The sequence below is a fragment of the Pristis pectinata genome, chromosome 17 (genome assembly GCF_009764475.1).
Source record: "Pristis pectinata isolate sPriPec2 chromosome 17, sPriPec2.1.pri, whole genome shotgun sequence".
Lineage (NCBI taxonomy): Eukaryota > Metazoa > Chordata > Chondrichthyes > Rhinopristiformes > Pristidae > Pristis > Pristis pectinata.
In genome coordinates, this window is record NC_067421.1 from 25,305,394 (window position 1) to 25,331,286 (window position 25,893).

At 38.8% G+C, this 25,893-nt stretch overlaps 2 protein-coding genes across 2 annotated transcripts in view; one reads left to right on the forward strand and one right to left on the reverse strand.

Annotated features, from left to right (window-relative positions):
• Positions 1-1,304: 1,304 nt before the first annotated feature.
• On the reverse strand, positions 1,305-18,986 carry ppp1cc (protein phosphatase 1, catalytic subunit, gamma isozyme). Its single transcript, XM_052032101.1, has 7 exons — positions 18,816-18,986; positions 8,387-8,518; positions 7,237-7,467; positions 5,327-5,431; positions 4,873-5,096; positions 3,649-3,783; positions 1,305-2,914 (listed from the first exon to the last, which is right to left on the reverse strand). Exons 1-7 carry the CDS (start codon positions 18,868-18,870, stop codon positions 2,825-2,827), a joined length of 972 nt encoding a protein of 323 aa, XP_051888061.1. The 5' UTR covers positions 18,871-18,986; the 3' UTR covers positions 1,305-2,824.
• LOC127579627 (coiled-coil domain-containing protein 63-like) overlaps positions 18,948-25,893 on the forward strand; it is a 67,595-nt gene continuing 60,649 nt past the window's right edge. Inside the window, exon 1 of the mRNA XM_052032517.1 lies at positions 18,948-19,024. Within this exon, the coding sequence (XP_051888477.1) occupies positions 18,948-19,024 (77 nt within the window). The remainder of the gene's footprint in view (positions 19,025-25,893) is intronic.

A 25,893-nucleotide genomic window follows, 5' to 3' on the forward strand; every position in this document is an offset into this window, starting at 1 on the left:
AGACAAGAAAACCTATCCTTCACATAGAATGACTCCTGATTCTGGACTGTTCATCAGGTGCAGAAATTCAGTCATTAACAAATATTGGTTGTTTAATTCCAAAACAAGAAAACATTCTAAAGGCTCCAAGTAAAAGTTAATGGGAGTTATTAAAGAGGTGAGGGGAGTCTGAATGAATGGGATAATACCAACACGCTCTACCATAAAATATTAGGAAGGAGGGAGCAAATGGGTGGTCATTAAACACAGTGATCGTTATGTATAACTTAAATGCAAGATGGAGATTCAGGACATTTGGATGAAAAAAATGGAATAGAAAACAGGCAGTATCCTCGCATAAAATTTGTAGAAATGAATAAGCACAAGTAAACCTATACATGCAAAATACAAGCTAACTTTTTATTCACAGCAAGCTAACATTTCAAATTCAGTTTGAGGATGAGAAACTTGGGTCTGAAACAAATACCCCAAAATGAAATAAAAGTAATTACAACAGCACAATGACAAGAGTTAGCTAAAGTGAGTGGGACAAAGGTATATTCTGCAGAGAAAGAATGGCCAGGAAAAGGATGCACCATCCATTAAAAAGGAAATTAAAGGCAGTATCAAATTGAAAGGCACAAGATTTTGCAAAAATTAGTGGTAGGCTACAGAATAGGAAGACTTGTAGAACCAAAAAGATAGCATAATTAATAAGCAAATAGAGAGCAAGAGCTTCTACAGGTATATATATATGAAAAAGAGTAGATAAAGTAAACTGTAGTCCCTTAGAGGATGATCCTGCAGAATTATTAGTGGAAATCAAAGTGAGAGAAATTCTAAATCTTTAATTGGAACTCAGATGATACCAAAACTCCCCAATAATAATGGATGAGCCAGCAGCAATGAGGAGGAAGGATCTAAGATTAGAGGTCATTAAAGAACAAGTTAAGCCAACAGAGCTAAAGACTGACAAGTCTCCTAAAGTTATAGCCTGCATTCCAGGGTCTTAAAGGTTGCAGCAGAGATAGGAAAGCTCTCAAAGAGGACTGGAAAAAAAAAATCACAAATGTAATGCCACTTTTAATGAAAGGAAAGAGACAAAGAAGGAAAGCAGGCCAAGTTAATTTAATTTGCTTTCCTCTCTTGCCAGATATTAACTTCACAGCCACACAAGAGCATGACTCAAAGGTAATCACAATTGGGACCCTTCTCTTGCACCTGGTTCAGAATCATTCCAGAGGAATTACAAAGTCTGTTGTTTCATGGGGGGAGGGGGGAAATAGAAATCAAACACCCACGCACAAACACCACAGGAGTCCATGTTTGTAAAAAGGCTTTATTTTTCTTCCCATTTTTGATCTTCATGAAATTAAATTACTTAGTTGACAGTACAGGCATACAAATAGATGCCCAGGGATCTGCCACTGCCACATTTAAACCAACCACTAGGCTCAAATGGATTTGCCCAATTTTGAGTTTCCCCAGCATGGTAGTGGAGATGAAGGAAAACAACAGTACCCCTTCATGGCTATACTAGTGCTGACAGGAATTTTGTGTGGACATGGTTTTGTACTATTTAGATTTTTAAAATTAAGTGAGAAGAGCCACAAATCTTGGTGTATTGGGGGGGGGGGGGGGTAGTAAATAAGGAGAAACTGGCATCATATCCATTCATGTACAGGAATTCTGATCAGAATGAAGGGGCATGATGTCCATTATATGCAAGTGACCCAAGAGTTTTGAACTGCATGCTCTCAATTACAAATACATGGTGAGAAACTGCAGAGGGAAGTTTAAACATTGAGCACTCAAACCATTTTAGCCTAGTGGCCAATTGTCTAATGACACAGATCCTCAAGAATTGTTAGCTTGCTTGGCTTCAAGGCCAGGGCTGATAATGGCATGGAGGAATAGGGAAACCTCCCAATCCCATTTTAGGAATGAGTAAATGACAAATTAAAGTTCTTTAATCTTCTATGCTAGACATTTCTTAATCTGTTCTCCATCTTGGCCAGAAGTTAAACTAACCCATGTTAGCCATTATAAACACAAGAAACCTAATATTTGACAAATCAAAATGCCAAATGTAAAATAATGGCTTTATTTCATCTAAAATACAGTACAGGAAGTGTGCTTAATCAAATTTACATCATTTTCAGTGATGCTGGCAGAGTGGAGAGGCAGATCCTTCTAACCATAACATCTATACAAGACAGTTGTTTATATGACAGACATGAAGACTTGAAAAAAGCAGATGCATTCCTCTAAATAAAAAAAACATTAAGTACAAAATTTTGAACTATAACTTGAGGTTTTTTATAAACAGTATGCCACTTCCTACACTTAGTGAGTTTTTTTTCCAAAAAATTACCAGCTCACAAGCACCTCTTTGGGTCTTAAAAAAGGAAAAACTCAACTGTCATCACATTGCATTTACAACACTTTCGTGAACTGTACCAAAAATGTCAAATTTCTGTCAACTAGTAACCCTCATTTATGCCCCACCATTAACAACCCCCACCCCACCCTCCCCATGTTGAAGCCTGCTGTGGAATAGTCAAGCACACACTATTGCTAGCAGGTAGTGCCAACAAGTAGGAGCACTGATGCAGGTTAGAGAGCTACTGTATTTTAATATTCTTCCACCTCAGGGGGCTGAGTCATGTTTGCTGTTCTGCAGCAGCAAACATGATGCAGCACATCACAGCAGATAAACCACAAGTCAACAAGTAGTAATCTAACCCAAGCAAGCTGACAGGTACACTTTACACAAAAAAAAGTTAAAAATGGAGACAAACTGGTATAATACATGTCCAAATAGGCAATGCCAGAATTCCCGGTTTTATTTCTTGGCTTGTTTTGTGATCATGCTCCTTGGTGGTGTTACAGGCCGGCTTGTATTGGGTTTCTTTTTCTCTGCTGGTTTCAAAATCTTAAAAAAAAAACACAAGCATTTAAAGTGAAGATTTCCTTCAAATCTTTCAGCATACCTGCAATTGTAAATTAATGCAATAGCAAATGCAGTTACTTGATTTTATATCTTAACCTAGAAACGTAATCAAATTCTTAGCATATTTCGACAACACAAATTAAGCACAAGGTTGTTCTTAATTTTTTTGTGCAAGGACATGAATGAATTAAGAATATTAATTTCACTACCCTCAGACCCAAAATTCAAATTTGATATAATGTTTAGTTCAGAGTTCTTAGCCCTAATAGATTGTTGGACATTTTACTCACACAATTCAAATATTTCAATTTAATTTGTCTTTTAGAGCAATTCTTCAAATAAAGATACGAGAAAATGTATTTTCTGGCAATTGAAACTTACAGATACTCAAGTTCTCAGTTCCAAAACCTTTGATGTATTTGCACATGCCAGATTGAGGTACCAGCCTGTACAATCTAACTATTAAGTGCAAAACTGCTTGAAGTTCAGGAGCTTGAGCAATGGTGAACAGTACAAAAAGCCAGGTTTAAATTACGTTAAATGCTTCAAAATTCAATTTGATCAGCAGATTTTTTATTCTATGCATGTCTGTCAAGAACTTTAATTGTGCAGCTCTTAGATACACAGTTGAACAAATTAAACTAAAAGTTCAAGCACCCACACCCCAAAATTGAATTGACAAAAATTAAGCAAATTAAATTTGAAGATGGTCTCACCTGAAAAGAGCACATCAAGGTTTCATCTACACTCATCATAGCACCTGCATTATCGAACTCCCCACAATAATTGGGTGCAGAGAATAAAGTCACCAATTGCCTCTTAGCAAAGAACTCGTACCCATCTTCTACAACCTGTTTCAAAGGAAACAAAATCGAACATGAATCTTCATATATCATGTGTGCTTCATGCTAAAAACTAAAGCTAAAGAACATTACTTACTAATTCACATTTCAAATTACTGGATATGTTAAACTGCACTAAAAGTCTCACCTTTTTAATACACTGTTTAATTTGAATAAAGGTATGATGGAGACAAGTGTCACCGCTCCAACTTGAATCAATAGTTTGTCAAACAGTAGACAAGTACCATGATAAAATTTGGGCAAATAAATGCAACTTAAATCAAAGCGAGCACTGTATAACAACTTATGTTTCCCTACAAACCTCGATATTACACATATCCATGTACATAGTAGTTTTAAATATTTACATTCCAAATGAAGCAAACAATATTGAATTCAGTGGAATATGGGACACCCATTCTTAATTCCAAGCCTTCTGGTTATATTCAGAAAGGTAACTTTTGTATCCTAAATGTAATCATAGAAGACATTGTTCTGCCTACTGTATTCTTTGGATTGTTTACGAACATTTGTTCAAATCATGAAGATCAGTGTTCGAGGCATTTTTTTTTACTGAAAATTTACTCGAATTAAAAAATAATCCTTGTTCAATAGATTTTACACAACTAGATTTCCTCATCATGTTAAACCAGCAATGTTCAATGTGAAATGACGATTGTTGGCATGACTACAAATCCAATCTTGGGCAACTTAAAACATTTAAACTTGAGCAAGAGATGCAAATTAAAAGGAAGTGATGTCTTCACATTACAACACTGTAGCTATAGAAATAGTGAATATCAGGAAATAAAAGATAAAGTCTGATAGTGTATAACAAATGAAAGCAAGCAGATGATATGTAAACTGAGACAGACTGAACAATTTGGGTTAACGAAAAGCCAGTCACAAGGTACGTCTATTGAAAATTTTTGATTTAATCTCATTTTTGGAACTTTTCTAAAAAAAATTGTATTTTTGTTTTTGAAAACATTTATCAGCATGATTGAATTACATTACATGAGATTTAAATACTTAACCATAATTCTGGGCTTAAAAACACCAACTTCAGGCTGTGAAAATGAAACCTCTATGCCATACCTGGTGGGCTCTACAGATCAGATCCAGGTCATGTTTATGAAGGAATTTTGCAACTACTTCTGCCCCAAATGTGAATGAGACACCTCGATCATTTTCACCCCATCCCAATACATCTTTGTCTGGATCAGACCACAAAAGATCACACAGAAGTCCTTGGTCAGGCACGTCAGTGGGTCGCATGATTCGTCTGATTTGTTCCATGGACTGAAGATCAGGTGACAAACCTGATTAAAACCACAGAAAGTCAAGTTGATTAGTACTCATGTTTCCTCCACCATTCGATACCTTGTAACATTCCATAAATACACAATTAAAAAATAGAGTTCCTTATCAGCATTTCAGCCCTGGTATGGACCATCCAAAATCATGCATTCACAAATGCATTTAATTTTTTTTTAAAAAAAGGATTACAGGCCAAAGAGGAAATGTGACCTTGTACATAAATTATACATACCACCATGGCAACAAAATATCTTTTCATCCACAATGGCAGCTATTGGTAAGCAGTTGAAACAGTCTGTAAAGGTCTTCCACAATTTAATATTGTACCTCCTTTTACCTTGAGGGGGAAAAAAAACAGAACTGATAACAAAATTGGGTACTGGTATTATTTCTGAAAGGCCTCTTATTTGCATATTGATAATTTGAAAAAATATTAAGAGACAGGGAAAGCTGCAGAAAAAAAGTGCTAGAAATACTCAGTGGGCAGCCAGCATGTGTAGAAAGAGAAACAGAATATTTTGGTTTAAACACCTTTCAGGATCAAGATAGAAATCAAAAGGTGTTTTAAGTTGCCAAGGGAAAATGTCTGTGATAAGATAGAGACCAAGAGAAAGTGAATTACAAGTGGTGGTGGTGCTGGCTGAGAGGGGGCAAAGGCTTGTTAACCACAGATGATGACTGGAAAAGTCTCTGGAAGAAAGAATAAACATAAAACAATGCTGTACATCTGAAGTAAAAAAGATTACTAGAGATGAGAGACTTATTTTTTTTTCCCTCTTCCAGCATGCAGAGACCCAAACACACCTTCAGGTGAAACAACAATTCAAATGTACCTCTTTCAACTTAGTATACTGCTCAGTATATAGTCTCAACAATGGAGACCAAACAAGGTGAGTGGTCATTTTGCAGAACAACTCAGTTTGGTAGGCAAATGTGATATGGAGCTTCTAACTGTCTGTCACTTTAATTCTCCATCTTACCCCCTCTCTGCATTATTGGTCTCTTACCAAGTCTGAAGAATGCTCGAGGAACAGCATCTCATCTTCAGACTTGGCACATTACTACCCTTAGGCCTAACCAAATTCAAGAATTTCAGATAAAATTTCAATTTTATCAGAATGGTCAGCATTTCTCCATAGTGTCTCGCTAACCTGCTGGATATTTCTAGCAATCTTAAGTTTTCATTTCAGATTATGTACGTCTGTAGTCTTTTTTGCTGCGAGGGAAATCTATGGTGCATTTTCCACCATTTGGAAATACAGCATTTTAGTCAATGTTTAGAAGTGTAAAAACAAAAAGAAACTCAAAGTACATATTGACACAGGTAATATAGTAAAATTACTGCACTTTGACCTTGTTTGCTTAAAATTTAAGACCAACAATCTAATATTCAAAAACCTTTTAAATTCTGGTTGTATAGTGTATATGGCAATTATCATGGAAAGTTTGAACATTAATCCTTAAATGAGGCATACATTTTAAACTTTCAATCAAAAAGTTAAGGCAGCATCCAGCCAACTGGTTCACATTTTTAAAGATGGAAATTAGAATATTTAGTTAAGCATTTTATGGTATTGCTTAGCATTAGTTTGGAAGTTTAAAAATCTAAGTGATAATTAACCATACAAAATGGGCTATTTTTGAACAGTGCCTGAAGTATTAAAGTCATTGTTTACCAAGTGACTGCACCACGTAAACTACCAAGCACTCAGCAGTTTGAGTGCAGTCAAACTGGAAGCAACCGAGCCTTTCATCTTCTAGAGCTGTTCTAACAACTGGTCTAGAATCCAAGTGAGTCAGTGGAATGCTTTTGACCAACTTAAGAAAACAATTTAGGATAGTTCCAATGTTCACTTTTGACACGAGAATGAAGGTATCCAATGGTGTTGTGCATGTCCCAAAAGTAAACAAGTGGGCATCAATGAAGGAGAATAAATAAAAGAGTTCTAATTTATTTACCCAAGTGATGACAGTAACAGGTTAGCATTCAATTTGTTACTACAGGTAGCCAAACCACAGCCACAAGCTTCGCTGCACAGAAATATTTTCTTCAAATATTTCCAAATATATTACAATTGAAAAGAGTGCTAAGCAGATTCATCTCAGTTTTTGCAAAAGTAGACTAAAAGGAAGTTTTCTTACATTCATCATAAAATCCATAAATTCTGTTTATACTGGCACATTCATGGTTTCCACGCAGAAGGAAAAAATTCTCTGGATACTTAATTTTATAAGCCAACAAAAGACAGATAGTTTCCAATGACTGTTTTCCCCTGTCCACATAATCACCCAGAAACAGGTAATTGCTCTCTGGTGGGAAGCCACCATATTCAAACAGTCGAAGCAAATCATAGTATTGGCCATGAATATCACCTAGGGAAAAGCAAAAAAATTAGGAAGATTTACAAAAACATGTCAACAGTTAAATATAAAATAGATGATTTGGTGAGCAAATAGGATGACAAAGAACATTCTATGGAAATGGGGCTGGAGGGAGGATGAGAGGAAGAAATGGAGGGTAATTTAGTAGATGGTCTTGCTACAAAAACATTCAATTAAAAAGCTAATAAGCAGAAACCCTCTAATGGTATGACATACATTAACAATTAAAAACCACCATTTCCTGTATCTGCATTATGGATTGAGTTGTTAAAAGTTTGCAATATAAAAAACACAGCTGCATTAAAGCCTACCCACATAGAACTAGACAACATATCCATAGATGAATGTTTCTCCCCCCCATATCTACAAAGAAGTGTAATGTATTGATAAGCCCATCTACTGGAAATGAAAACTTAAATCCCTATACATTTCTATAATAAGAGCTCACCATAAAGCCACATGCAGCATAACAGTAGATAGAATCACAACAGATACATTTCAATCCCAAATACATCTGTTGGAATAATTAAGGCAGCTAACCATGCCCCAAATGGTATAAAAATAAAACTTACAGATTTCACTACCTTCAAATGATTGTGCAAACAGACAAATTAATTTGCACTTGTTATTTTAAAATAACATGCAACTGCCTCAACCAAAAATAAGCCAAATTTTAATGAAAATACCATACCTAACAAGTAGCTTTGGCTCTCAAGGGTACATACAATAAGCATCATAAAAGCAATATTAAATCACAGAACTCATTGTAATCATTTGCTTCTAAGTGCATTCAAATACAATTTCACAGATGAAGAAACAGGCCAATTTTCCAGCATAAATGATATGGGTTACATTTGGACATCTTAAGAAAAAATGTTTAATCCCAAGTAAAAGGCATGATGCTTCTTACCGCATATTTTTAACGGAGCCTCAAGTTCTAGAAGAATAGGTTGACTGAGGAAGATTTCACGCGATTTGAGGCACAAGCCTCTGATCTCGTTCTCCTGAAGCTGTACATTTTTTCCAGGTTTTGAACCTCGCACTAAATTGTGGAAGAAAAGTAGTCAATTAACCACTGGTATGCATTTGCGAGCTTCTCACACAAGCTCTACATGAATTATATCAGTAGTTTGAATAGCTCTGCTAGGTTAGTGACCCCACCACAAACACCAAAATCAGCCATCTAACTATACAGGCTCCACCAGTGGACAGGTAACTGCAAAAAGTTAATCCTGCCTTGAACCCCACAGAAAACAAAAATCCAAAACTTGAAAAGTACTCATTTATGCTGACATGGATTTCACATGAGCAGCAGTTATGGGTACAATTCACCAGTGTCTATTAGCAGGATTGAAGTGAAACTAACTTAATCAAGTTTATACTACAAACATTCAACATTTTCAGCTATAACAAGTTAAAAACTGAACATGCCTGAAAAGGTTGCAGTAAAAAGCTAAAAACATTTCTTATGCAAATTCTTATGTACAAAATAAAAAAATCTATTTTACAGTCAGCAAAATTCTCCAAGTCAAAATTTCAATTATTGAAATAAGAAACAGCACTGAGAAGTATTTTTCTCAAAAATCTAAATCTACCTAGATATAAAAAGCCAAGCTCATAAGATGGAGCTGAACTTCCAGCATAAAAAAAAGTGGGCAACAGTGACCTTATGCAGTTCATTCAACTCAAGGACAACAACAAAGGTCATTGAATAATGATCCAGTATATCTATACATTTATGAAAGCTTGATACACATTTTTCATCTTTTCTTATAAGATTAGGAAGTGGCCCATCAAATCTATGCTGCCTCCCTGAGAAACCCCATTCCCAATTTGTTTTAATTTATCACCCCCCCCCCCCCCCCCCCCCACCAGCCCCCCAGAGGTATAATTTACATAACCAGTTGACCTACCAAACACCACATTGTTGGGATATAGAAGGAATCCTACAAAAATCCCACACTGGACCAGAGGTCAAGTTCAAACCTGGGTTGCTGGAGGTAAGGGAATGTTCCACTACCTGCATTACCACCTATAATAAATTACAGCTCCACTACCTGCAATGCCACTCTTCAATAAACATTAAAACGCAGGCTTTGTGCAAATACAACCATCACCTAGGAACCAGAAACAAAAATCAATATCAACACCTGAGAATGGAAGAAATTCACAAGGAAACCCAGAGATTGGGTGCCTGCTTCCAAGGGTGGCAGATTTTGACATCCTCATTACTTTAAAGGAGTACCTGAATTAGCATATAACCCACAAGATAGGGTTGGGAAGTGATATTAGGCTATTCTCCCTGTGCTGAAGAATCAATGCTCTTCCAAAGATGGGTAATGAGAAGGTACAGTTTTAAGGGCACACAGATACTCATGGGGATCACCAGAAGTAGCACAATCAAAAATGAACCAACCAAATCCTGAAAAGACAGATGCCAGAATGGATCTAGAACATGTGGTGGAAGAACCAATAAACCTAGATAACCCCCAAGCTTCCCACCGCCCATGCACTGCTCCACAATAGAAACTACCACCCAACAGTCCTTGTGGAGAGAAAATACCATCTTCATGCTGAGAAGCCATGTGTGCGTCACGACCTTCACACTAAATTGAACAGGTCAGACTGTAGGGAATAGAGGTGGACGATTAAACAAGACCATAAACATTCTCATCCTCAAAGATGTTAAATGTAAATGCTCAAGGCTGAAGCATTATTCTTCATATTTTTCAGGGTTTGGACAACCTTGCCAAGGCCAGTATTTGTCACTCATCTTCCACAGCTCTCAAGAAGTGGTGGCATGCCACAGCCATGAACTACAGCAGTCCTTCTGGTGAAGGTATTCCCAAATTTAAACCCAATGAAGGATCAGGAATATATTTGCATGTCAGGATGGTGTAGGATGGAGGGGAACCTACAGGGGACCTTAAGATGACAGAAAATTATTGAAGTTGCTGAGGATGGTTGGGCCTAGGGCACTGCCCCAAGGACTGGCTTAACGTGGCTACGAACACTCAGCCTTTTTAAGAACTCATGCTGGAAACCATTGAGAGTGGGGATGTTCTTAGAGCCTCCTCCTCACCCCATTAGATGTCTAATTGTCCACCATCATTCATGACTGGATGTACTAGGGTTGAAAAGGTTCAAGGTGATCTGTTGGCTGCAAGATTACCAAGCTGCCTATTACATGCTGTTTGGTATACACGTTGCCTTTATTGCAGCTTCACTAGCCTGGCACCTAATTATATTTTTAATGCACCTGGTGTCAATTGTGGCATACCCTTCAACACTCATTCAAGCCAGGGGAAAATGCCAGGCTGTTAAGTTACAGATTGAGATACTATACACTTCTGGGGCTGAAAGTTTACTATGCCTCTAGCATGCCCCCAAATCTGTTGAGTTCTCCTCATTTAACACATTTGCTGTCCCACACAATTCAATGAATGGTATCCACGGTGTGAAGATGGGACTTTTTCCCTTAACAAGGTCCATTCTGCAGACCAAAGTCAACATGGAGGGGTAAATCTGCCACAGAGAGACTGGCAAGCAGGTTCACACACTACCTGCCACAAACCCCATGAGAAGTATTGAATGGATGTTCCATGTGGAAAATCACCCAGATTTCCCAGACAAGATAAAGTAGGAAAATCCAATTCAGTTAATTGCAAACCCATGTCTACTCTTAATTAACAGATCATGTCAGCAGAGCCATTAAGCACTAACCTTGATCAATGTTCAGTTTGGGTTGGGCCAGAACCACTCAGCTGTAAGCATTACAGTTTTAAGTCAAACATGGACAAAAAGCTGAATTCCAGAGACAAGGCAAGAATACTTACGCATGCACCATTTGCTCAAAGGGTCCTGATAATTGATCAAATGTGAATCAAGGGGAAAACTTTCCATTAGTATCAAAGATAGCTACAGTTGTTGAATTATCTCAGAACCAGGACACTAAAACAGGGGATCTTCACTGTCCCAGGCTCAACCATCTTCAATTCTCTCTTCATACCAGAATAGAATTTGTTTGCTGATTGTTCAACCACTCACAAAGCAGTTCATACTTTTCATACTTGTGTAACATCTAGATAATATTCATCTAGAGTTATTAAGTGACAAGTACACTCACAAACAATAACCATCTCCAATACAAATCTAACCACTCAATATATTGTAATACCACTGCCACAGCCCAGCCACTGACCCTAACTTGGTCAGCTACTTAAACAACATGCCTAAAAGACAGAGGCTAGGTACCTGACCACGAGAATTTTTTTTTCCATGCCCAATAAAGCCATTCACCATTTGCACAAGTCAGTGTGATGGAGTATTCCTTGCTTCAGCGAATGCAGCTCCAACAACACAGATCAAGAGCATTGAGCATAAGGTAACCTATTAGTACATTATCCATCATCCTAAACATCAACTGCTTTAATCCTTGGCATATAATGAACGTGGTGTGTACTGTCTCCAAAAGTCACTGTGGCTCCTTCAACAGCAGTTATCCAGAAGAGTGTGCAAGATGGACAGAAAGACAGTCAGAGGGAGCCAAATGCAAAAAAGATTCAGGGAGTTTTCTCCAAAGAATGATTGAACAATTACTAGAGTAGGAAAAGCTAGTCCTTGTCAAAGAAAATGAATAGATATGGCATGGGGCAAGGACTGGCAGATTAGAATTTAGGAGTGCTAGAAAATTAGAAAACTCAAAAACACAATTATAGTTCTGTTAGAGATTTTCAGCAGCAAACCTTTAACATGGAAAGGTATGTAGACAGAGCCAAGTTCTATAATTCATCAAAATAATTCTTTACAGGAGACCAGAGAAAGTAAATTCTCCTAAATAACTGACCATTGCAAGCTATGATGGTATTCCAAAAATCTGCAAGGTTCAATTAGCCTTTAACATGGAAAAAACATTAATCTCATTGTATCAAGATTATTGAAACCTAAAAAGTTAACTCTTTCCATAGTTTCTGCCTGGCCTGCTAAGTGTTTCAAGCATTTTGTTAACTCCAGATTTTCATATATTTTTGATGAATTAATGCAGGATCCAGGCAGTCTGTCAACAGAGCAGTTGCTGCTACTTCCTGGTAAAGCCCTACACTCACCATGCTGGCTACGATGTAACTGAGCACCAAGTGGCTATACTGCTAGCCCACCCAACAACAGTCCTCAAACAGCCTCTTCACAGCCAGCTGTAGGTGCACCAGTGGAGGGCAGGGATCCATGCATATTTGTCACCACTCAGTCAAGTGATTTTCTTTTTTTTTAGAAAAAGCACAGGGGAAATGTACAAGTGTTTGAACTAGAGAACCAAGAGTGCTCAGTTAAAGATCAACATTCTGTGGGGCAAGGTTTAATGTTACAAGCATACAGCAATAGTCCTCTATCCATCTTAGCCACTCCTGGAGCTCAGCACCAGCCCACCCAATCTCAAACTCGGCTTCTGCAACAGATCCTGCAACCCAAACCAATTAATTCAGTGTACCAAGAGCATGTATTGGAAAAATAGTCAAAGGGCCAATACTCCATACACATGATTTAAATGTTAAAATACAAAAACTGTTGCACAACATTCTGACAAAGTCTTCAACTGAAACTTTAACTGTTCCTCTTCCCACTGATGTGCCCTGAACCTGCAGAGTATTTCTAGCATTTATCTTTTAAATTTCCAGCATCTACAGTTTTGATTTACACCAAGTATTTGTAGATTAACCTTCCAGAAATGAATACCTGCCTTTTGCAAATTACCATTATATTACAATTATACCCATTTCATCTGTAACCCCATTGTAATTTCTTTTTTGATAGTCAGCAAGTTAAATAGCTATGATCCAAGAGTGATAGAACAGCCCATTGCTATTCCTTAAATTGATCAGTACCCAAAACCCTCAATAATAAAAGTATTTATAGCACAATAGTTGTTGCTTGTCATTCAAGCAGAAATCATTCATCTTTTCTTTTCCTCCTTTGTAGATCAACATCCTTAAGGGGTTTCACAACAAACTGTATTTAGAGACAAGACTTTAAAAAAGCTGGTTTCTAACAGAACTCCAACTAATCAGGTTATTTTATCCTAATCCCCAATGTTCACATTATACTAATTTTTCCCTGTGAAAATATCAAAAATTGCACCTTTTACCTCCTGGTTTTGCTTTTTGTGAAAACTTAGCTATAATTGGTTGCTCAGCAATATCACACATCCTTTTGAACTGATACACTGACAGCATATGATATCAGGAAATGGAAAACCAATTCCACAGTTCTTTGCAGATGGTTTTCTTTTATGCTCAGTGATGAGCACTGTTGTTTTGGCACTGACTCTAAATTTCAGTGTTTTAATGAAATTGACCATAGAATTCTAAAGGAAAATATTCATTGCCAAGAACAAGATCCACATAAAGTATGGCTAGCAGAAGTCATGGAATGGGAATGCTACTTTTCCCTTCCAAATTTAGCCAAACTGGTGATGTCCTAGCAATGTTACTGCTACGATTAGCTAACTCAAGGCTCAGAGATACCCAAACCAAAGAATCCCCTCATCCTGAATTAATTTCACACAGTGCACCTCACATGGACTTCTGCAAGTTAAAAAATTTACTGACACACACACTTAGCATTATAAGCACCATGGTTATCAAAATTCATCCTATTCAGACACAATATACTGTTTATTTCCTGCATATTTTTAAAAATCTCTTCAAATTAGGCAGCAGCTGGACAGATAAAAAGCTAACTTTTCAGATCAAGGAGCTATCACCAGATCTAGGTAATGTTAGAAATCATACACGTTTTAAATTGTGTGTGGGGTGGAGAAAGGGGAGGAAAAAAAGGAGCGAAACAAAGGAAATGACAGGGTGGAAACTAAGAGGCTGATTAACAAGCAGTGGTGATGCCAAAAGAGGGGACAGTAAAGATCTGTCAATAGCAGTCAGCCTGTCTAGAGATGTAAACACAGATAAATACACAGAAGAGACAATATTGCTGTTACCTTGCAAAGGCTGAACTTGAGTTTAAATTTAAATTTTATTTACAGCGTGGTAACAGGCCCTTCCAGCCCAATAAGTCTGCACCGCCCATTTTAAACCCAAATTAACCTACCTGTACGTCTTTGCAATGTGTTCTCCAAGATGCCTTCATATCCCCTACAGAAGGTCAATACCATAGTCTCCCAGACTTTCACAGACTTAATTTCTTCAGGAGACCTTCACTCCATAATCTGACTTAAGCTCCCTCAACATCCTCAGTCTACTTCCAAGATCCACAACAGGACTATTGTAATCAATCCATCATTTTGGCCTGTTATTTTCCACAGAAAATATTTTCCCTAATTTGACTCGCCTTACCTAGTTTCTTCCCACTTGCATCTGTGAGTGTGATGCCTTATAATATTAACAATTTCCAAATATCTTTGGGATCCCTCTCCTCCATCATCCCAAAACAGGGTGGCCCAAGAGGAAAACTGCATGGGTCCAAGCTATGTTGGGCTCTTTGTGGGATACATTCTAAAAAAACAAAGCAGCTTTGTTAAAATTCGGAAAAGATGCACACCACCTCTACTGAAACCCTTCAATAAACTCAAAGCAATTTTGCACTAGCAATTGGCACCTTTGAGATAATACCAGGTAATTAAGTGACATGTTAAGAGAGATGTTATTTTGACCTTGGATGCAGCACTCAGATGTAAATGGCATACTGAGGTTATACCTTTCCAGTTTAGTGTGATTATTATCAAAATATATTATTCCTTACACAAGATATGCACACAAGGGCCAGTTTGCCCAGAAGTTTTACTGGGCAACAGTAAATAAATTGCTTATTTAGTCTTGGCTGGAACAACAGAATAGGGAGTTGAGACAGCCATCTGCAGAATTACCCAGTAAATTAAATCAAGATTTAATCACTTAATCAGACATTGTATATTTTTGATTAATTAAAATTTCAAAGGCAGCATTTCTTGGGCTTCAACATGAACTCCATCAAGCTTCCACAATATTACATTACCTGTATGACAACTGCATAATGTAACATCACAGTCTAGCAACCAAAGCTTCAAATGATTCAGCAGTCATCTAATTCGGAAGAAGTGAAGATAGAGCATTGAAAACAAAAAAAAAATTGACATTGTTTGAAAGGCATCCCCAAATCCAAAACTGTCAGTTTGAACTTCAACTAGAACTACAATAAAATGGACAGGGAAGACGAACATGGCTGACAGGAAATACATTAGTTTGCAAGTATTGATTCACTACACAAGGGTGGAATGCAATGATTTAGGTTTATATAATAAAACCAACAATGAAATCCACTGAAACCCAGCCTACATGACAGGGGCAAGTACAATTGAAAATTAATGTCATTGGATGCGAAGTGCTTTGGAACATGGATGATGCTACGGCATACTATATAAACTTGCAATCATTGGCCCCACTTCAACTGTAGCATTGAACTAACTTTTACTGTTGAACTACAATGCCTGTAGGAGAGAATAGCAGAAGTGCCAGCTATTTATTTCAGTGTCCATCTACCAAAACCTCCATGTTTAAACCCCCAAGAGTACAGATTAGCCAAATCATTACCTTTTTTCAAGAAAAACTACATATACAGGCTACAGCTAAAATATATTTAAAAGGTTTTCCTCACAGACATTAGATCAAAGTTCACTAGATCCACAAATATTACAAACAGCATAGGTGCATGAGTATTTCCAAAGTCACACCTCCATACCAAAATAATAATTTGCAGAGAAAATAACTGGTTGCCCTCATTCTGCTTAAAAGGTGATAGCTCCAAATATAGAACATACAATATACCATGTCTTAAATGCAACATATTATACGATTCAACAAATAGCCCCCCTGAATACTGCAAGGTAGATAACAAATGACTATTTTTCCTTCCAAAGCAACATCTCGTGTTATTTTGTCTTTAAATTCAGTTTAAGCCAGCCGATTTCTGATTTTAACAATGATTTTTAAAAAATGACTATTTCAACAAATGGTTGAAACAAAACAGCTGAATCAAAGCAGTTCCCTGGCTGAAGTAACAATTTAATCAAAAATACAAGATTTGAAAAAAAAATTTAGCAATATCTAGAAATAACCCAACTTTTGCTATTTACAACCCAATTCAAACAATATTGTTTTCTCAAAAAGATTTGTCTATTTGACTACGTTCCCAAAAACTATACATGGGTTCGGAAGTCACGTTAGTCCCATTTACTAGCTACATAGCTTTAAATAATCTAGACCTCAATCTGAAATTCCCTCCAATTTTTACCTCACTTCCTTCAAGAAAGAAGACCTTTGTCCACCCCTTCCAGGATCAGCATCCATTTGCTCCATACCTCAAAATGGTTTCTGCATCAAAGGGTACTATGAGCCATCATTCACTATTCCTTAAAAAGCTTCTATTTACTGTAGGCCTCACAGCACCTAATGACTTGCTTTGCAGAAATACCTCCTCATTTTAGTACATTTTTCACATCCTCATGTTGACTCATAGCATCCAACTTGGAAGTAATTCACCAGGTGCAGGTAACTTTCTCTGAGCAAGATATCACATTCAGCAACAAGACTGGCTGTGTCCAAGGTACAGGAAGAAAGTGTCATCAAAATGACACAATATATCCAGCTATGTAGTACTCACTCAACACTGCATTGAGAAATCCCTACTGGGATTTAAAATGACCTCATTCTGATGAGGCCAAAGTGTTAAACAAGATACATTGTTGGCCTGGACTGATCGAAGATCCCATAAGTAACAGTGCAACTAGAAAGGGAGACACTGAAAGAGTACTGGTCATAGCCAGGAGTACATCTCCCCATCCTATCAATAGTAAACATATTTAAACAGCACATTCTACTGATCGCTGCCGTAATGTGGGAAACAACAGCCAATTTATATACAGTGCAATGAAAAATGAGCATATGTTAGTTGAAAAACTAAATATTACGTACACCTTTAAGGTTCACATCCCGTTGGAAGGATGTCCACATTAGTAGAAAATTAAAATCCAAGCACTATTTAGGCAATTCATTTTTCAAACAAAAACTGGTGAGTCTTATACCAGAACCTCATTATATCCTGCAAAAGTGTGGACTTTCCAACAACATAAAACTGATTACATTTTTTTTTAAAAAGGCTAGCTGAAAAGAAACACCCATGGTTATCTGGTTACTCTCCAAGTAATTCAACCACAAATTGGGTAACTTTATCTAATGCACAAGGTTGGTTTTGATTGCTGTCCTACTTTTCCAGGGACAGGATGGAAAAAGGCTCCATTGAACCTTTACGGTTTACATCCCTTTCAAAGGATGTGCTCACAAAATATTCCTTGTAAAGATTTACTAAATATCAGCAGATTTAAAAATTAAGATTCAGTTAATTTTTAAACCCTTTAATCTGAGGGGTAATTGAGCAACCTGTTTCCCAAACTAAAACAGTGAAAATCTTGTACCACGATCTCATTATACCCTGTAACTGCATGAACTTTCCAACTATAAAACACCGATTACATATTATAATGGGTGCAAAGAAACGCCGATAGCTATTTGATTACTCTTCAAGTAATTCAACCGTAAATTAGATAACTTTATCTGATGCACAAGGCAAGTTAGATTGTCCTACATTTTCAGGGACAAGGTAGAAGAGAAACAATTGTCTTCCTCACGTAGAAGGTGAGGATGCTCTCATTAGCGGTTCCAGGGCGTTGAGTAACAAGCTACATACCTTTCGTTAGCAAAAAAAGACTGGCGGCCTCTAAAGTGCTGAAGGTGGTCTTCCAATTCTACATATGAGCGAAAACGGGAGGCAGAGAATTGCTTTTGTAAAGGGTAGATATTAAGTAAGGGCTTCATAAAGATTCAGCCAACTGAGTGGTGAACTGTACCCTCGTCGCTCAGTGCTCCGCCATTTCGGTCGGAGTTCCAGCCCTGATCCCATGCCCTCCCCGCACACACACCCAAACCACCCCCAAACCCCAAAATGGATCCCGTATCCTGTTCCATTCGTTGGGGGGCCGAGGCCCAACACATCCGATCCGGGGAGATATGAGCGGGAGCCCGACGGCCACAGAGGCCCGGAGCGCTCACAGGATGTCACAGAGAGGAAGGGAGGGGGGGTGGGGAAGGTAAGTCAGATCACACGGCTGTGCATGGGGGGGGGGGGGGGGAAGGAAAGAAAGAGAGGCGGCCAGGCCGCAATCTCCAGCCAACAGGGGTTTCCATGGGGAGGCCGCACCGACCGCCACCCATCCTCGGGGAGCGGCGGCCGGGCCGGGCTGAGGGAGAGGCGCACCCCGGGGTGCCTCGAAACCCCGCGCTAACGGCCGCCACCCTCACCTTCTAACAACCGCTGGATGATGCTGTCGATGTTGAGCTTGTCGATGTCAGCCATGGTTTCGGGCAGTGCCTCTGGTCCCTCGCCGCTCCTCCCGAGCTTTCTTTCCCTTTTTAAAAAAAATCCTCAAGAAAATGGCGTCACCGCTCAGCGGAAGGATACCGGAGCGGGGCTGCGAACTATTTATTCGGCTCATGACGTATTACTCACGGTGAGCTGTTTTTTTTTGTGTGGTTTATCCATGCGCACGCACGTGTTCTGCACGACTGGAACAAAGTCCGTCTTTGTGCTGATGTTGTGTTGTGGTCATTTGTGGCGTTCGCTGTTATGGTTGTCACTGCTAAATGTCACTTAATGTCTTGATTGCGCCTCTCTTAGCAGGAATATTAAAATTCTTGTCCCTTTAGGCAAAGTTAAGAAACAGTGGAGAAAAAGATCCCTTCTCAATGCAATAGAATGCCTCACTTGTCCTTAAAGGCATCCAGGTGTTCAACTTGGAGACACCAGGGACTGCAGATGCTGGAATCTGGAGCAACAAACAATCTGCTAGAGAAACTCAGCAAATCAAGCAGCATCTGGGGTGGGGGAGGAAATTGTCAATGTTTTGGGTCAAGACCCTGCATCAGGATTGGGAATGGAAAGGGAAGATAGCCAATCTAAGTGGTGGTTGGGGGGGGTTAATAGTGAGGGGCAAGTAATTGGTGGACAGGAGGGGTGAAGGATGACAGGCATGTGGACCCGGGTTGGGGGGGGGGGGGGAAGAGGTGGAGTTGAAAGACAGGCAGGTTGATAATAAATGGAAGCAGATAGCTTGTTGTGTACAGTTTTGATTTCCTTAGCTAAGTAGGGACATACTTGCCATAGATGCAATGCAGCAAAGATTTGCTAGAATAATTCCAGGGCGGCAGAGAGATTGAGTAGACTGAAACTGTATTCTCCAGAGTTTAGAAAAATGAAAGCAGAGCTGATTGAAACTTACACATTTTTTTCAGGTCTGAATAGGCTGGATGCAGGGAGACTGATTCCCCCAGCTGAGGAGATAAGGACCAGGGGTCGCAGTCTCAGAATAAGGGGTAGGCTGTTTCAGAACATGAGGAGAAACTTCTTCACTGAGTTTGGTGTAACTTTGGGGATTGTCTACCTCAGAAGGCTGCGGAAACTGTCACTGAAAACAGAGATTGATAGATATCTGGATATCAAGCGATTTGGAGATAGTGTAGGAAAATGGTGAAGTAGAAGATCAACCATGCTCTTGATGACTAGCTGAGTAGGCCAAATGGCCTACTCCTGCCCCTATTTCTTATATTGTTATGAATGCCCCAGGAAATCCCCTGGTGTATAATGGAATTGTAGAATCTCACTATATGGAAGACCATTGCACCAGTGCCAGATTTTTGGAGGGCTACCTGATCAAATCTTTTCTTCACAGCCCTGCAAAGGTTCCCCTTCAAGTATTTATCCAATTACCTTATGAAAATGACTATTAAATCCACTTCCACAACCAAATCAGATCTTAAGCACGTCAACGTTGTGGTAAAGTGGCACAGCTGGTAGAGCTGCTGACTCACAGCTCTGGTGCCTCAGGTTCAGTCCTGACCTCTGGTTCTTTCTGTGTGGAACTTGCACATGCTCTTTGTGACTGTGTGAATTTCTCTTTGGGTGCTCCAGATTCCTCTCACATACCAAAGACATGCAGGTCAGTAGGTTAATTGGCCACTGTTAATTGCCCTAGTAGGATTAGTATGAATGGGTGCTTGATAATCGGCACTGACTGAGTGAACAAAAGGGCCTGTTTCTATGCTCTGTGACTCAATAACTTCTAAATAAATTTTCTTCACTATTTGCCTCTGATTGTTTTGTCATTTGCCTTAAATCTGTCTTCTCTGGTTACCAATCCTTTCACCACTGGGAATTGCTCTGCATCTACTATATTAGAACAATTCAAAATTTTGAACATGAAAATCCCCTTCATTTTCTCTGCTTGATGCAGAACAATCTCAACTTCTCTAGTCTCTCCACATTACTGAAGCCCCACAACCTGGTGCTATTGCAGTGAACTCTTCACCATCTTCTGTCATTCCAAAGTGTGGTGAAAATTTAGCCACAATGCTTCAGTGATTTATAAAGGTTTAGCACAACTTCCTTACTTATGTACTCTATGCCTCTAATTATAAAGTATGTTTTCTTTCAAAGTCTCTCGACTTGTCCAGCCACCTTCAAAGCTTCATGTATGTCCATTTAAAAATCATACCACTCAATGTATATTGCCCCAGCTCTTGATCATTCTTTTAACCAAAATGAATCGATTCAGACTTTTTTGCATCACATTTAATTTTACTTTGCCCGCCTTTCCATGGCCTCCTAATGTATACTACTGTCCTCCTCAAAGCTTACTATTGATCTGAATTTTGTGTCATCTGCAAACTTTGAAATTGTATCTTTTATACCCAATGTTACAGATCAGGTTGCTATTTGGTAAATGTCCCTTTAAGATATGGACAGTAGAGTAGTGGTGTGTGTGTGGTGTCGTCACGACAGCAAGGTTACAATGTGCTGACGGTTTTGCTCAGTGAGTCGGAAGAGAGAGAGACACTGACCGCTGGTCTCTGTATCGCTGGATGAAGAACAGTAACTGTGTCTGTCACTACAATCCATGTATGGATTTTTGGAGCAAACAAGTGGAGTCCACTTTGTCATTAACCTGTAGAGGGAAACAGGTATTTCTGTGGACGGCCACATCTCGATTGCCTTTCGGGGTGGCAGATACTTCGGAACAAAGCAATGGAGATCATCAGTGACTGAGGTGTCATATGGGTTCCATCGTGGAACATTTAGATTTCATAATTTCTCTCTATATTCTCTCTCTACATTTTGTCTTCAGTCAACGGTGGTTTTGCAAAAGCCTTTGCTCACGTTTCACCTTATGACTTGCTGAACTGAACTTTGAAAATTATTCCTAGACTGGGAGTTTGGGAATTTGCCACACCCACACTTTGAGTTTAGTTTTGGGGATTATATTTGATATCTAACATTTTCACTTTTCTTATCATTACAAGTAGTTATTAATAAAATGGTTTTTAACACTTGTACATGACTCGGTGTGTTTCTATTGTTGCTGATACATAACACCAAGTTTAGATCATAAATATATGTCACTTTAATCTATATCACATAAGTATATATAAACTTTATTAACCCAGGCATTGAGGGTTGCTAGCTGTGGCTGACTAAAGCCTTATCTTATTCAAACATTTTTTTATGATCCATTTTGGTGACAGCCTAATTGAAGACTACTAATTTAGCTGATTGCCAGCTGAGAAAACTGACTACATGGATCTGAAGGAAATGGGCCTTCAGCCTACATAGGCAATGGGGGTAACGCTATTTTTCAGGAGGCTCCCCATGGTATGTTGGTGTGGCATGAACTTATCACAGGAGGCTTGTGCATACATTGCAAAATATTGGATCCTTGAGCGACTGTTTTTGTCCTGACAAACTCATGCTGCATTATTTAGATTTTAGACCATTAGCTCTAATGAATGTTAGATATTGGGAATGGTTTGCCAGTTTTGTGTTATATAGTTGCCAATGTTTACTCCATTAGCTTGATTGTTGGCTGAGCACTAATCTAAATATTATCCTAACTCTGGTATTTTCTTCTGAAGTATTAAATTGGCCATGTTCATTGTCAGGATGTGGAAGTGATGTTAATGGGACTGACAACTACTCCAGAGAAGATGGAGGTTGGCCACCTCCTTGAACACCTACAGTCAGTATTGTGATTGTGGTCCTCCCAGGATTCTTTAGGATTTTGATATAACACCAATAGAGAATTGGTGAAATATGTACATGTCGGAATAATGTGTGACGGAGGAGTGCTTTGGATCTCTTCCCACAAATTTGCTTCCCTTTCTCTTCCCAGTTCAGGCCTTATGTTGGCAGGAAATTCATTGCTGAAGCAGATGAAGATACCTTGATGTTGGGCTATTTCCTGGAGAAATTCCTGTAATTATATCCTGAGCTGGAGATGATTGGCCTTCAACAATAGCAAGCATTTTCCATTGCACCAAATAAGAGTCCAGCCATCCTTTGGAGGGTACATCACTCAATCCTTCAAACTTCTGTATTATATGCCACATTAAGTCAAATATTGTTTTAATGCAAAAGGCAGTCACTTTCACTACATCTCTGCAGTTCAGCACATTTCCAAGTTTGGACCAATGATGTGAAGAGACCTAAAGTTGTGCAGTCCAGTCATCAAGAAGGAAGTGCAAGCATGGCAGTAGAACCTGGAACAGTACAGCACAGGAGCAGGTCCTTCGGTCCCCTATATCTGCACTGACCATGATGCCAATACTTAAAATTTCAGAAATCAGCAATAATTACAGATTTGATGGAATGTAACTTGAAAGCCACGGGTACCAACAGCCAGTCCCTGCTGCAATTTAGTTAAAAATATATAACATGGAAATTTCATGATTTGAAACAGGAGATATCACATGTTGCATCACATTCTGTTCTGAAACTCTTAAGTATATGACTCGCATAATTTTGCCACTGTATACTGTAATTCATGGAAGGAAAACGTATTATGGGTGAAATTTTAGTTCAGCAGAGCATCTGAAGGAGATCTGCTGATAATTAGACTTGCATAAGCTTGTTCAGTTTGCTAATTTTTTAGAATGGAACTATGCTGAAAGTGTGAGCTGATATTGACAAGCATTCCCATAACTAATCAGTTTGAAAGATTATGAAATTAACAGCAGTGGACTATGAAGAGAGTGTAAAATAGAGTAAGTGAGTTCAATGTTATAGGGAGCATAAAGGGAAAAAATGAGGGAGAGAAAAGAGAAATAAGAATTAGAAGCAGCAGATGGCCTTAAGGTGTCTTGAACCTGTTCTGTCATTCCATAAGGTCATGGTCAATTCATTAGCTCAAAAGCATTCATACACAGCCACTATATCCTTTGATTCTTTCACCAAAAATCAATTCCAGTCTTGAATATAATCATTGAGCATCTTTGGACTTCTAGGGTAAATATTTCCAAAGTTTAACAATCAGCAATAAACTATTTTGAAGTGAATTTATTGTTGTAATGTAGGAAATATGTTAACTAATTTGTGAACGTCAAGCTTCCACAGTAGCAGATAATGATCAGGTAATCCACCTGAGCAAAGTTGAATGAAGGATAAATATTAGCTAATGCACCAAGGATAACTGACCTGCTCTTTGAAATAATGGGATGCAATCTTTTACATCTATTTGAGAGGGCATCCCCTTGTAAACCAAGAGGTATGGTAGCGTAATAATTAAGTTATTAGTCTGGTATCCAGAAGCCTGAACTGTTGATTCATAGATGAGTTTGAATCTCACCAGGGCAGCTGGCAGATTTAAATTAAAGTAATTAAATGAGTCAGAATTAAACAGTAGGCATCCATAATTATGACCATGAAACTACTGGACTGTTATTAAAATCCTGTCAATTTCATTAATGTCTTTCAGGCAAAGAAAGCTGCCATCATTAAGCAGTCCAAAAACAGAAAATTCTGGAAGAACTCAATAGGCCAGGTGGCCCCTGTGGGGACAGAAACAGAGTTAATATTTCAGGGAGGTGACCAATGATCAAGATCAAGAAGGGTCATTTACCCAAAATGTTGACTCTGTTTCTGTTCTCACTGATACCGCCTGCTGTGCTGAGTACTTTTGCATTTTCTGTTCTATTTTCAGATTTCCAGCATCTGCAGTTCTTCTGCTTTTTAATTATCCAGTCTGGACTATTTGTGCCATCAGACCCACACAAAGTGGTTTATTGCAAATTGCCTAACAAGCCAAATAGTTTGCGTGACAATTAGAGATACTGATATATTATCCCTGACTCTGTGTAACATGTAGGCCAATGAAGAATGCAAAGCAGGACATACATCTGGAAGGGGGAGAGCGAGAAGAAGGGGAAGGGAATACCCAGAGGATGTTCAGGGAACATTCTTCTATCTGACTTCAGTAATGACCAAAGCTGCAGATTCCTAGGCTTCACCGAAGGGGCTTTCACTGAAATGTGTCATCTTTACAGACACAGCTTCACAGTAAGGAAAAGACTACATTGTCTATGACTATCGAGAAGACTAACAGTGGTTTTGCTCCTCTTTGAGTCAAATGCCTTCTAAGCTGCTGTGGAAATATGAGGCACATTGGAGCCTTCCTAACAGCTTCTATGCCTGGCATGATCTGATGAAATGTGTCGGGTTCAGCTGAGTCAGGGATCAAAAAGAATTATAAATCCTCGGGCTTGTGTTGGAATGACCCGGGCTGACTGTTTATCACTAAAGGCTCAGGACTGTGGGATGCGATAGGGCTAACTGTCTTCAAATACCCAAGACTCCTTTGAACTACAAGAGGAGAGAGCAGGAAACTGGTGTCAAGGCCAATACAGGATCAGCCATGATTTAATTGAAAGGTGGAGCAGATTCAAGGAGCTGATTGGCCTGCTCCTGTTCCTGTTTCTCAAGTTCTTATGTGTGCAAGTAACATAGGAAGCAGTTCTTAATTTTTCAATGTATTTCTTCACTGTAGACCCTAGCAACCCAATCCAGGACTGGTGGGACCTGATGATATGTGCTGGTTCAGGTTGGGTATAAGAAATATAAATCCTTGGGCCCAGTTTGAGTTTGGATTATTTGTGGTCATGTGAAGTTCAGGACGAATTTTCATTTTATATTTGAGTAGATTGCTAAGCCTCATCTTTTAGTTTGTAAGGCATAGCTGCCTAAAGAAGGTCACTGAGACTTACTAAATGCAAAAGGAGAAAAATCATCTCCTTCTCTCTTGCCAGAGGCAAACAGGTGGTGTTAACACCAGCGTTTGTAAGGAATGCAGACTTTCTCATGATGCAGAATGTCATTGACTGCACATATCTGACTTTGTAGACACTCTATATCTATTCTCTCATTACCTGAACCAAGGGGATGCCAATCCCTCGAGCACAGCTGGTGATTGACCACAGGCAGCATATCATGTAGGTCAATGTCTGGTATCCTCAAGCAATCACAATACTTGCAGCACTTCTCTGTATTTCAATCACC